The sequence below is a fragment of the Festucalex cinctus genome, chromosome 10 (genome assembly GCF_051991245.1).
Source record: "Festucalex cinctus isolate MCC-2025b chromosome 10, RoL_Fcin_1.0, whole genome shotgun sequence".
Classification (NCBI taxonomy): domain Eukaryota; kingdom Metazoa; phylum Chordata; class Actinopteri; order Syngnathiformes; family Syngnathidae; genus Festucalex; species Festucalex cinctus.
Window position 1 is genome coordinate 6,483,748 of NC_135420.1, and position 14,301 is coordinate 6,498,048.

General features: G+C 43.6%; 1 protein-coding gene across 3 annotated transcripts in view; it reads right to left on the minus strand.

The window, feature by feature from the left end:
• LOC144026558 (discs large homolog 1-like protein) overlaps positions 1–13,085 on the minus strand; it is a 139,576-nt gene extending 126,491 nt beyond the window's left edge. For 2 of the 3 annotated variants that reach the window (XM_077533271.1, XM_077533270.1), the window contains exons 1-2: positions 12,558–13,085; positions 9,527–9,691 (exon numbers count right to left, since the gene is read on the minus strand). In XM_077533271.1, the coding sequence (XP_077389397.1) occupies positions 9,527–9,691; positions 12,558–12,576 (184 nt within the window). In that variant the 5' untranslated portion in view covers positions 12,577–13,085. The remainder of the gene's footprint in view (positions 1–9,526; positions 9,692–12,557) is intronic. The other variant, XM_077533273.1, reaches the window with a different exon arrangement.
• Between the last annotated feature and the right edge of the window lie 1,216 nt (positions 13,086–14,301).

Here is a 14,301-nt window from a genome sequence, read left to right on the forward strand (position 1 = left end):
AATTTAGGGCTGGTCCACAAAAATCTGCGTATAAATGACGGCAATCATTTTTAAGTTATATACCGTTATTTTACAGATGCGGCCCACCTGATAATATATTTTCCTCCGTGCAGCCCGAGCTAACATGAGTTTGACACCCCTGATCTAACTGAATTGACAATTACAGTAGTGAATGAGTGTATGTGTATGTGGCAGCTAAAATATACTGGGGCACTAAAATCATGGTCATATATCAGATTTGGAAAAAGACCAACCTGCAACATACAAAATACTAAAATAAAATTGAACATACCCACGTTATGCTCGTGCTGATCTATTTTAGACTAAAAGCAGTGGGCTTTCACTGGTGAGAAATGTACAGTAAAGTAACGAGAAAAAATGTTCAACAAAATTTCAAATTTTTACTGCAGTAGAAAAAAAAATAAGAGAAAAAAAAATTACAAAAAAAAACACTAATGTTCAAAATGTACTGCGAAAACAGAGACAGGTTTTTTTGCATTGCTAATAAACAAAAGGCTCAACTTGTAAAGCAAATCACTGTAATAATATCAATGTACAAGACAACAGGCAGTGTATGCAGGCAGGTCAATAGTATTCTTGAGGGATCCAGGGCCTCTGGCCACTCCAACTATTTGTTCTGTCAGCATCTTAACAGAAAGAAAAGATCCAGGGTGCTACCACATACCTTTTTTCTTGTGTATTAGGTTCTCAGTGGAAACATTTTTGACATGTGTACAGTCAGTGAGGCATGTTTTATGTTCATCATTCTGTTATGTTTTTCCATCGTGTTTGTTTTTTTTTCCCTTCCATTTTTAATTTGGTATTATTTTTTTGTACAGTAATGATAAATAACTGACATCTGCATTGGTTAATATATCAGAATAGTCTAATCCAATCATTCCTGCTCAGATGAAGAAGTTTTAGGTCAGTAAGCATGGATTTTTTTTTTGTTTTTGTTGTTGTTTTTTTGTACTGCCCAATTATGATACACTAGTGGCCTCTGGTGGCAAGTAGATGCTACTCAGCTAGAAAAGTAAATTATCTGTCCTTTCTAAAACAAAGGCTGGCAATTATTCAGTATTTCTTAGAAAGCAGCAACAAATGGCACCATGATGGATGTGTGTTTTCTTTTCTTTTTTTATTACTACACTGACTTGACTTGATTAGTAGTACACTAATGCACACACATCCAGTATGTTTATGATGCAAAAACATTACACCAGTGGTCCCCAACACCAGTACATTTGCTTACTGGGATGCACAGACAGATTTTTGTATTTTATTTTTTATTTTTTTTGTAGTAAGTATAATAAGTGGAGCTTACTATATATGTTAGTGTACTCACAACTCTGCAAGACTCTCTCTTTTTTTTATATATATATATTTTTAGTTAGTTTAGTGTTAGTTACCTGCAGTTTGTGCACACCTGGAGGAATGAATTACTCAAAGATTTACACTAACAAAATTAATGTATAACAAAAATCAAAAAGCGATCCTTTATTTAGAATTCCACATTTATTTATGAACTTTTTAAAGAAAATACTTTGTTAGAATGGCTTAGCAAATGTAAATGTTAGCCGTAGTTCAGTGCATAATAAAAAGATACAGTAAATGACATGTGCATACGAATGAATTCAGATAGACAAAGACCTAAGACGTGCACGTGCATAAAATTGTACGACAGCATTGATCACATGTTGATGTTCTTTTACTTTACTGAAATAACTCACCTGTCACTGTACTGCATGCACATGGGATATACAAAATTTGAAACAGAATAAGGCTTCTAGGAGCTCCCAAATTAGATAAGGATTCATAAAATGAACTAGCATGTACAAGATGATGAAAATGTCCATCCATCCATCCATCCATCCATTTTCTTGACCGCTTATTCCTCACAAGGGTCGCGGGGGGTGCTGACGCCTATCTCAGCTGGCTCTGGGCAGTAGGCAGGGGACACCCTGGACTGGTTGCCAGCCAATCGCAGGGCACACAGAGACGAACAACCATCCACACTCACAAGCACACCTAGGGACAATTCGGAGCACCCAATTAACCTGCCATGCATGTCTTTGGAATGTGGGAGGAGACCGGAGTACCCGGAGAAGACCCACGCGGGCACGGGGAGAACATGCAAACTCCACCCAGGAAGGCCGGAGCCTGGACTCGAACCGGAGTCCTCAGAACTGGGAGGCGGACCACCGTGCCGCCCTGATGAAAATGTATGTTGCAAAAATAAAAAATAAAAAATACAGTACTGTAAAATGCACAACTGAGCACTGCATTAAGCAAAACTAGCAGGGTTAACACTACACATTCATAAATCAGTAGTGAAGCTCGTGTCCTTATTTCCATCTCTCAGACTACATAACAAGTGTGTGCCACGTATTTTGCTGGCAAACATACATCAAAAAATTGCAGCCGCTCGTAAGTAGAAATTGTAGGGCCAAGCTGTTTATGACCTGACATAAACCAGTGTCCTCAACGGTGGTAAAGGGTTGGTCATCATCAAGTGCCCATTATTGCCATGATGAAATCACAGTTATAGCCCGTGAGTCATCTATGGCCAGTGTTGCCACAGTTACCTTGAAAAAGTAACTTAGTTACTTTACTGATTACTTGGTTTTAAAAGTAACTAAATTGCGTTACTGATTACTTGATTTTAAAAGTAACTAAGTTAGATTAAAAGTTACTTTTTTAGTTACTTTCAGCAGCTGCCGATAACACCATCTCAACATAAAAATAATGCAGTAGAAACGGAGTTCCAAATACTTTATTGAAAGTTCATTTTTAACATGAAAATAAAGGTTTTTTTTTTATGAAAAACAAAATAGGCAGTCTCTCTTGACTTCTTGTAACGTAAATACTTTTTATAAAACAAAAAATAAAAATCTATCCAGGTTGAAAATGAAAATCCCCTAAATTCCTCTATTGTTTGTTTGTTCCGCTATTCCAGTGTGTACACATGTATCAGTTTAAATATTTATTAGTAGTTATTGACAGTTATAATTGTTTTTTGGTTTGTTTGTTTTTTCTCTTCAAAATAAGGATCAGGAAAACAAAAGGTTGATAATTTAATGTTAAATATAAATATTTAACCTTTAGACAGACACCAACACAATTAAACAGAATATTTGCACATTGTGAAGTATTTCAGAAACATAAATTTAAGACATGAAATAAACCTACCGTCCAGCCAAAAGAAATATGAAGCCACCTTATGGAACAATAAATCTATCAAACACATTTTAACCACTTAATATATGCAAAAATATTTCCAAAAGTTCATTTCCCTTTTTAATCAACAATTTTTGTATTTAACAATTGTTTTTTCTTTTGTCATCACTTTCATTTTTGGTTAATGTATGACATCTTTTTTTGTTTTTTTAATCTGAGACACGATGATGACCACAGAATCACTACTGTTTATATTTTGTTTTTGGGCTGTCGTAATCGCGGGCACGTCTCAGTTCTCCTATCTGCTGCTCATGCTAGTTGTAGACATTGACAGGGAGCCACAAACTGAGAAATGAGATACTTGCAGTGTGCTTTTAGCTTAGCTGGTGTGTTGGCTGTGGGACATACCTGTGTGGTTTGAATCCATGCATTGGATCGTCACGGGAGTTATTCTTTTTGGCTCGCGCGCAGTACCAACGCCGGCCCGGGACATACAAGTGCACCGAGAGGACTCGATAGCCATGGGAAATACCGAGATGTACGGCACCGGCTTCTGCTAACTGTCTCCATTTGTATGTTGTCACTCGTTGCGCGCGCGCGCGCCGTGTCGCGAGCACGGAAACACGGAAGTAGCTTGAATGGTGATGCTACTGAAATGTAAACAAAACAAGTAGAGCACGGCGCAGAACTCTTGCTATTGTTATGAAAACCATAAAGCCTCACTCGCAACCGATACGGTCGTTTAGCTCCCCTTGACGAACGATGGTTCGGTCGAATCGTTTTTTTGTTCCACCCCTACTGAAAATGTAACTTGTCTGACGTCACTCCCCCTGGCGAGAGGGCGGAGACGACCTCATCCCATAATGCTTCACGGACCAGTTGAGGATGGAAATAAATTATTTTTTTTACCACTTTTATGGTCCATAATGCACACTTTTTTTTGTTGTGTTGTGTGCCTGTTGGTTAATAAAACTAGTAGTAAAAGTATCATCACTTTTGTTTTGAATGTGCAAACCATTCATGACCAGACCATGGCTGAATTCAGTGTGGTGATTAATGACTTCTGCCTCATCTTCGTAGTTAGCAGTAGTTGTTTGTGACTGTTACAACAGTCAGATAGTTTGCATTCTTCATGAAAATGTGGAGTAACGCATTGATTCTCTGGACAGTAACTTTAATCAGACTACTTTGTAGAATAAAGTAACGCGTTAGACTATTAGTTACTTTAGAAAGCAACTTTTTTGAGTAACGTGTTACTAAGTAACGCGTTACCGGCAACACTGTCTATGGCAAATTTGTTTGCACTTTTCTAAGCAGCAGCAGCGATTTGAACAAAATCCATTTCCTGTGGCTGGCTTTCGGGCAGCTTCTCCACAACAAGGGCTACCAGGAACAACAAAGTGTCCGACTTCTTATGGTAAATTGTTTTTCATTTATACTGCGCTTCCTCGACACAGCATCAGGAGCTACAGGGGGTTTATTATCTTGCTCAAGGATACTTCAACATGGTCACAATGGCACAGGATCGAACCCACAACCTCTGGGTTGGGAGACGACCACTCTACCATTGTGCCACGCCACCCCCATGACAATGACACCAAAAAGTTCCTATTTTTACGAGACTTTCATTCTTTAAATATACCTTCACCCCTCTATGAGCCGGCACCTTAACGTGGTGGCTTGCGTGTCCCAATGATCCTAGGAGCTATGTTGTCTGGGGCTTTATGTCCCTGGCAGGGTCACCCATGGCAAACAGGTCCTAGGTGAGGGGCCAGACTAAGCACGGCTCAGAAGACCCTTGTGATGAATGAGATTAATGGAGGCACGTTTCCCTTGCCCGGATGCGGGTCACCGGGGCCCCCCTCTGGAGCCAGGCCTGGAGGTGGGGCTTGCTGGCGAGCGCCTGGTGGCCGGGCCTGCACCCATGGGGCCCGGCAGGGCACAGCCCGAAGAGGAAACGTGGGTCCCCCTTCCCACGGGCTCACCACCGGTGGGAGGGGCCAAAGGGGTCGGGTGCAATGTAGGCTGGGTGGCAGCCAAGGCCTTGGCGGACCGACCCCCGGCTACAGAAGCTGGCTCTCGGGACATGGAATGTCACCTCTCTGGCAGGGAAGGAGCCCGAGCTGGTGTGTGAGGCCGAGAAGTTCCGGCTAGATATAGTCGGACTCGCCTCCACGCACGGCTTGGGCTCTGATACCAGTCCTCTCGAGAGGGGTTGGACTCTCTTCCACTCTGGAGTCGCCCACGGTGAGAGGCGCAGAGCAGGTGTGGGCATACTTATTGCCCCCCGGCTCGGCGCCTCTACGTTGGGGTTCACCCCGGTAGACGAGAGGGTAGCATCCCTCCGCCTTCGGGTGGGTTGTTTGTGCATATGCACCAAACAGCAGTTCAGAGTACCCTCCCTTTTTGGAGTCCTTGGAGGGTGTGCTGGAGAGCGCTCCCGCTGGGGACTCCCTCGTCTTGCTGGGGGACTTCAACGCTCACGTGGGGAATGACAGTGAGACCTGGAGGGGCGTGATTGGGAGGAACGGCCCCCCTGATCGGAACCCGAGTGGCGTTCTGTTATTGGACTTCTGTGCTCGTCACGGTTTGTCCATAACGAACACCATGTTCAAACATAAGGGTGTCCATATGTGCACTTGGCACCAGGACACCCTAGGCCGCAGTTCGATGATCGACTTTGTAGTCGTGTCATCGGATTTGCGGCCACATATTTTGGACACTCGGGTGAAGAGAGGGGCGGAGCTGTCAACTGATCACCACCTGGTGGTGTGTTGGCTCCGATGGTGGGGGAAGATGCCAGTCCGACCTGGCAGACCCAAACGTATTGTGAGGGTTTGCTGGGAACGTCTGGCGGAATCCCCTGTCAGAAAGAGTTTCAATGCCCACCTCCGGCAGAGCTTCTCCCTTGTTTCGGGGGAGGCGGGGGACATTGAGTCCGAATGGGCCATGTTGCGCGCCTCCATTGTTGAGGCGGCCGATCAGAGCTGTGGCTGTAAGGTGGTCGGTGCCTGTCGCGGCGGCAATCCTCGAACCCGCTGGTGGACACCAGCGGTAAGGGATGCCGTCAAGCTGAAGAAGGAGTCCTATCGGGCCTTTTTGGCCTGTCGGACTCCGGAGGCAGCTGACAGGTACCGGATGGCCAAGCGGAACGCGGCTTCGGCGGTTGCTGAGGCAAAAACTCGGACATGGGAGGAGTTTGGTGAGGCCATGAAAAACGACTTTCGGACGGCTTCGAGGAAATTCTGGTCCACCATCCGGCGTCTCAGGAGAGGAAAGCAGTGCACCATTAACACTGTGTATAGTGGCGATGGGGTGCTGCTGACCTCGACTCGGGACGTCGTGAAGCGGTGGGGGGAATACTTCGAAGACCTCCTCAATTCCACCGACACGTCTTCCTTTGAGGAAGCAGAGTCTGGGGACTCTGAGGTGGGCTCCCTATCTCTGGGGTCGAAGTCACTGAGGTGGTTGGAAAACTCCTCGGTGGCAGGGCCCCGGGGGTGGATGAGATCCGCCCGGAGTTCCTAAAGACTCTGGATGTTGTGGGGCTGTCGTGGTTGACACGCCTCTACAACATCGCGTGGACATCGGGGACAGTGCCTCTGGATTGGCAGACCGGGGTGGTGGTCCCCCTTTTTAAGAAGGGGGACCGGAGGGTGTGCTCCAACTACAGAGGGATCACACTACTCAGCCTCCCTGGTAAGGTCTATTCGGGGGTGCTGGAGAGGAGGGTCCGTCGGGAGGTCGAATCTCGGATTCAGGAGGAGCAGTGTGGTTTTCGTCCTGGCCGTGGAACAGTGGACCAGCTCTACACCCTTAGCAGGATCCTTGAGGGGGCGTGGGAGTTCGCTCAACCAGTCCACATGTGTTTTGTGGATTTGGAGAAGGCGTTCGACCGTGTCCCTCGGGGAGTCATGTGGGGGGTGCTTCGGGAGTACGGGGTACCGGGCCCCCTGATACGGGCTGTTCGGTCCCTGTACGACCGTTGCCAGGGTTTGGTCCGCATTGCCGGCAGTAATTCGGATTCGTTTCCGGTGAGGGTCGGACTCCGCCAAGGTTGCCCTTTGTCACCGATTCTGTTCATAACTTTTATGGACAGAATTTCTAGGTGCAGCCAAGGCGTTGAGGGGTTCCGGTTTGGTGGCCTCAGCATTGCATCTCTGCTCTTTGCAGATGATGTGGTGCTGTTGGCTTTATCAAGCCGGGATCTCCAACTCTCACTGGGGAGGTTCGCAGCCGAGTGTGAAGCGGTTGGGATGAGGATCAGCACCTCCAAATCCGAGACCATGGTCCTCAGTCGGAAAAGGGTGGAATGTCGTCTTCGGGTCGGGGATGAGATCCTGCCTCAAGTGGAGGAGTTCAAGTATCTTGGGGTCTTGTTCACGAGTGAGGGTAGGATGGAGCGGGAGATCGACAGGCGGATCGGTGCAGCGTCTGCAGTGATGCGGACTCTGTATCGGTCCGTCGTGGTAAAGAAAGAGCTGAGCCAAAAGGCAAAGCTCTCGATTTACCGGTCGATCTACGTTCCGACCCTCACCTATGGTCACGAGCTGTGGGTCGTGACCGAAAGAACGAGATCCCGGATACAAGCGGCCGAAATGAGTTTCCTCCGCAGGGTGTCCGGGCTCTCCCTTAGAGATAGGGTGAGAAGCTCGGTCATCCGGGAGGGACTCAGAGTCGAGCCGCTGCTCCTCCGCGTTGAGAGGAGCCAGCTGAGGTGGCTCGGGCATCTGGTTCGGATGCCTCCTGGACGCCTCCCTGGGGAGGTGTTCCGGGCATGTCCCACCGGTGGGAGGCCCCGGGGGCGACCCAGGACACGCTGGAGAGACTATGTCTCTCGGCTGGCCTGGGAACGCCTTGGGATCCCACCGGAGGAGCTGGTTGAAGTGGCTGGGGAGAGGGAAGTCTGGGTCTCCCTCCTGAAGCTGCTGCCCCCGCGACCCGACCCCGGATAAGCGGAAGAAGATGGATGGATGGATGGAAATATACCTTCAGACTTCTACACAATAAATTGAAAGTATATTTGTCACACCTTCTGTATGTGTGCCCACTTTCTACAAAGAGGTCCATGATATGATGATATACTATGATTTTTGGGGGCTATATTTCAGTGAACAGTCATGTAACAACTAACAAACTAAAGCTTCCACTTCTTTATAATGTTTACAGCACGGAAATAAATAGTGCCAGACTCAGACAGCAAAAAGAATTCATTTTCTCTCCTCACTTCAATTCACTTCACTTGTTTTTAACCAATTCACACTATTACACTGCCTTATACTAGCACTTCATCTAGAGCAGGGGTGTCCAAACCTTTTCATTTGAGGGCCACATCCAGAAAATCAGAAGGCCGCAATAATGAAGGGCCACATAATGTTATGAAGAGAAATTGTGTTTAGACCTAAAAATTGTACAAATAATGTATTTGTGCTTTTGCATATTTAGAAAAATGCTACAGTATATAAACCAATTTATTTCTAATATGGCACTAGGGTTATTATAGTTTGGGAATTTTTCATTTTAGTTTTTATTTTGTTTTGAGTTTTAGTTTTTAGGGTGGTTCTGTTAATATTTTTCATTAGTTTTAGTTCTTTAATAAATGCTTAGTTTTAGTTTAGTTAGTTTCAGTATTAGTTTTAGGTTTTTTGTGTGTGTATTACTCGTGCGCAATATTTAAAAAACATCATGGGCGTGACGTCATTATTCCGGTCTATATCCAAATGAATCTACTAAAAATCACATTTAATTTAATGCATGAGCCTTTGGGGATGATTTTAATTACCAAAGACTAAAACGAAAGACATTTTGCTATAATTATAGTTAGTCTTATTTTAGTTAGTTTTGTAAACATAAAATGTAGTTTGTTTGTTTGTTTTTTTAATTTTATTTCGTTAACGAAATTGTTTTATGAATTGTAGCTTTTTTGTTAGTTTTAGTTAACGAAAATAACCTTTAATAGCACCTGTGTTTTTCGACACCTTCCCTTCTTACTTTGACCCTCTCCAAACATTTGTGTTTTTATTTTATTTGAACTGAGTCAAATGCCATTTTTAGCATATGTCGCGGGCCACTAAAAAAATGGACGGCAAATGGCCCCCGGGCCGTAGTTTGGACACCACTGATCTAGAGGTTCAAAAGCACCTTTCCAACCCAAATAGACTATCATAAAGCTCAATTAAATGCTGTAACTGCGTTACAAACAATAGCTGAACAATTAAACAACACCTGCTGTAAATCCAATGCTGACTCAATTCTACTCAAAACATGACAACTGCTCTTTGAAGTACTGTGTATCACACTGTGGCTGTAGTGACATGCTGTGTTGCTAAACAGATGAATAAATACTTACCAAGCAGGGCACTAAAGAGCTGGCTTTGGAACACATTGATGACTCTGTCTAGAGACTGTTTCAGTTGGTGATCTTCCTCAACAGGGCTCTGTTTTATCTGGCTCTGCTGCCTCTGATCTAATTTGGCCCGGTACTGCTGGAGAAGCTCTAGGGCTCGTTGAGCATCTGAATAAAACACAGACAAATTAAATAAACAACTTATTTTCCGCTGGCACTATTTCTTGAAGGAAGTAATAATATGTATGGTTCAGACTGGCTAACGGTTAATTTGCTGAGAACTGCAACTTAAATGTAACCCAAATAAAAAGCATAACTTTTGACATCTACTCAGTGCATTAAATGTTTCCAAATACTTTCCAACTTTCCAAATAATTTAAATTATGGGGGCAAGAGAGAAAGACCAATATCAATTTGCAATTCATTCAATCTTTGTGAATATGTGACAGATGCACAATCCGGACAGCTCTGGATAACTGACCGAGCCAAGCTTTCAGCGATATCCAGCCAAATATTAGAGCTCAATAAATAAATACATAAATAAATACATAAACCTTCCTAAAAAAAAGATAAGAACCAGTCATGTTTATAGTTAGTGTAGCTATATGAGAAGAATGACAAAATTTGAGTTGGAATATGAAGAAAAATATTAATTCAGGATCATAATGTGAATCAAGATGTTACAGCACATCAGTGGTTAGTAGGTCTGCTCCACAGTCCTAAAGTTTGGAGTTTGAATCTCGCCTGTGGAGGGTTCGCATTTTCTCTCACTGCTTGTGTGGGATTTCTCTGGGTACTCTGGCTTCATCTGACATTCTGAAAACTAGGGGTGTGCTAAAAAAAAAAAAAAAAACGATACGGCAATATATCATTGCAGGCCTCATTACAATACACGTATCGATACGCAGGCGTCAGAATCAATATTGCTGGTTAACTTTAAATACGCAGTTAATGTTTGCCTTTGCAGCTTGCATTGTACCTAAAAAATAAGAACCAGCAAGGTCTTTGAAATTAATTGCCTTTAATTAATGCAAAAATAGCTCACCAGTGATTGGACACTGTGTCTTGCTAAGAAAAATGAAAGCAGAGGAAGAATATCAATCTTTATTTACTTCTAAACGTAACATGGCACGCGTCTTAATGTACCAATTTTCGTATATTTTGTTTAAAAATGAAATAGAATGTGTTACATGAAAAAAATGTTATTTCCCCAAATATTTCAAATAAGCACATTTTAGAGCTGTAATTTTAATACTTTGATATTTTTGCTCATATCGGCTCATGCATATTAATACATTTTCCCGGTGTGTCTGTGAAAGCTGCTCCTTGCTCTGCAGTTTGTGCACATTTAGAGCAGGCATGCCGCTTGGTGGTAAACCAGAAGAGCAGAAAAAAATATTTTTGTCAGTCAGCATAACAAACATATCCTTTAGGTATACATATGACTGTTATTATAACATGCAAGAAAATTTATGTAATATATCGGGATATGTATCGCCTTGAAGAGCAAGTATTGGGATACATATGTATCGTGATATGTATCGTATTGTGACACCTGCATCGTGATACGTATTGTATCATGAGTTTGGCGGCAAAACCCAGCCCTACTGAAAACATTCACATTATTTGAAGACTTTAAACTCTCCCTACTAGGTCTAACTGTAAGTGTGAGTGGTTGTTTGTCTAGTTGTGCTCTGCAGCTGTCTGCTGGCAGCCAGGGCATACCACACTCCTCACCGAAAGTCCCCCTCAACCCCAATGGGGACAGTCAGTATAGAAAGTGATTCAATGAATGGATGCCCTATACAACAATGCATTTTAAGTTATCCACACTTATTACAGTATGATGCGGCTGCAGTGGATACAGTAAGGTTTTGAAGTGAAACTTAACTTTACATGTAACCACAAACTACAACCACAACACCACATTCATCCATCCATTTTCTTGACCGCTTATTCCTCACAAGGGTCACGGGGGGTGCTGGAGCCTATCTCAGCTGGCTTTGAGCAGTAGGCGGGGTACATCCTGGACTGGTTGCCAGAGAGAACAACCATCCATACGCACAAGCACACCTAGGGATAATTTGGAGCACCCAATTAACCTGCCATGCATGTCTTTGGAATGTGGGAGGAGACCGAAGTACCCGGAGAAGACCCATGCAGGCACAGGGAGAACATGCAAACTCCACCCAGGAAGGCCGGAACCTGGACTCGAACCCGATTCCTCAGAACTGGGAGGTGGACGTGCTAACCACCGCGCCGCCACACAACAACACATATTTTTGTTAAATTAATTGAATATGTCTTTGATGGCGATTTGTTTTCTAGTCCTCATAACAATCACAGGTGAGCTAGAATCTGTTGCATTGAACTCTGGATTAGAGCATGGTAGACCATGGACAGCAGATCTAATTGTGTCATTTCAAATGTACTTATTTTTTTTCCCCTTTCAACTGTTTACTACTATATACACATTTATAGTGTTGTGTCTTTGCTGCAAAGGCACAAAGAGGCAAAAATGATGAGGCCAGATGAGATATTGTAACAAAAACTGATAATTAATACCTTTGTTAGAGTTTGAAAAGCTCTTATATTGGATCCAACTGTACTATTATAACTAATTCGTGCTGGCACACTCAAAAAATAAACACCAATAAAAAAGTGCTCGTCAAGTTGTCGACTGCACTTCAAACACGACAACAGTAGACAGGTGCAATAAATGGAATCTGAAGCCTGAAAATGCCATGAGTCACCACTGATTATTACTTTTGTGGTGTTAAGCTCCATGTGTGAGCAAAATTAAACTAAAACAATTCAAAACTAAAACAATTCACGTAGTAGCCTACATTACGTGTTAGTAAATAATCAGGGTAGAGTCGGCGACAAACACTTTGCGAAGCGGAACTTCACAAACAGCCAGCACTTTTACAGAGTTTACCAGTATGTAAACTAACTTATACTTTAAAATGCAGTCGACATTACTCTGGAAGAATGAAACAAATCAAGGATTTAAAACAATATATTTTTTCTTTACCTTTCTGTCGCACATGCATGGTGCCGTTCCCCGAAGCTGGAGCGAGTCAAATTGTCAATGACCGACCGTCTGTCAGTGTTCCAAATGTCAGCGTAGGTCCCGGCCAGGAGTCGGGACTGCCTGCCTGTCGCCTCCAAACGAACACCAAACGGACACGCGATTGTTTCGGAGCGTGGCTTCAGCAACGCTAAAATGAGTCAAAAGTTTATCGAAGACCAATGACAAGCTAAAACACGCACGCGCACGAGCTCAGAGCGAAGCGTTGAATTCAAACGGACTTTGAGCTCGTGTAGTTTACTTCTTACGTCCGCATCTGTTGTAAATTCAACTAGTGTGGGCTACTTCTCTTTTTTTTTCTCCTCTAGGTGACTCGACGCTGTCCGACCGGTTTCAAGGCGGTGCGGAGGGACACTTTTACTCTCTTTCACACACTCACACACAAACACGCCTCTCGGCATACACTTTCAAAAATCAGCTCAAAATGCTGTAGAAGCTGGTCTTTACATTCGTAATGACAACCTTGACAGCATTGTTATGTTAAACGCTTTGGTCCACACACCCAATCAACCGTGATTGATTTTGGATTGAAATAAATAAATAAATAAATAAATAAATAAATAAATGTATCGGACTACCCTGCAGCCCAAGCATACCAGACATATCTGAAGAGGTCGCTTGTACTGTCATGGAATACAGCAATGTTTTGACAGGATTAAAGTTGCACTATCCAATGCTAGTCCCCCACCCATGAGGCTGGAGCTATGTGATGTAACTGTCGTTGCATCTGGCAACAAGGTTAATTTTGTGTGCAGTTTCTCTGCCTTACTCTCCCGACAGGATTATTGTACAGCCAAAGTAGTTGGCCTGTTTCCATGAAACTTGTGGACAGTTTTGAGCATGTGCATGGAATAGGTTATGAAGGAATGAGGTGCTGTCAGGACATTCAAGGCCTTCTCTGAAGGTCTGAACATTATCAAAAGCCCTGATATGAATTTAAAACTGTGTATAAATTTGCAAAATATTGTATAAATTTACTTCCAACATTCTTATGTCTTCATTTCATAGCGTGTATCTTGGCTGCACAGCTTGCTGTCCTTTGTGGGTTTATCAGGGTTTTTTGGCCAATCAGATTTCAGTTTCCTTATGTTGCTGTATCAGTGTTAAAACGCCCCAATGCCTTCAAACTCCAAATTGAAGACCTGTACAATTGAAACATCCATCCATTTTCTTGACCGCATATTCCTCACAAGGGTCGTGGGGTTGCTGCTGGAACTCTAACCTATCTTTGGGCAGTAGGCGGGGTACACCATGGACTGGTTGCCAGCCAATCGCAGGGTACACAGAGACAAACAACCATCCACACACACAAGCACACCTAGGGACAATTAGAGCGTCCAATTGACCTTGCCATGCATGTCTTTGGAATGTGGAAGAAGAGCGGAGTACCAGGAGAAGACCCACGCAGACACGGGGAGAACATGCAAACACCGCACAGGAAGGCCGGAGCCTGTACTCGAACCCAAGTCCTCAGAACTGGGAGGCGGTCGTGCTAACCACTCTTCACCGTGCCGCCCACAATTGAAACAATACAATATATTTTCTTTTTCTTTTTTTAAAGAATTTGAACCAATCAGGTTACAAGTTCGACAGAAAAACACAGCCTCTCAAAGGTCTTAGAGGATGTCAGCATTTTCACATCCCCTGATTGGTACGGACCAACTTGAATGGCATTTCATTGCAGTAC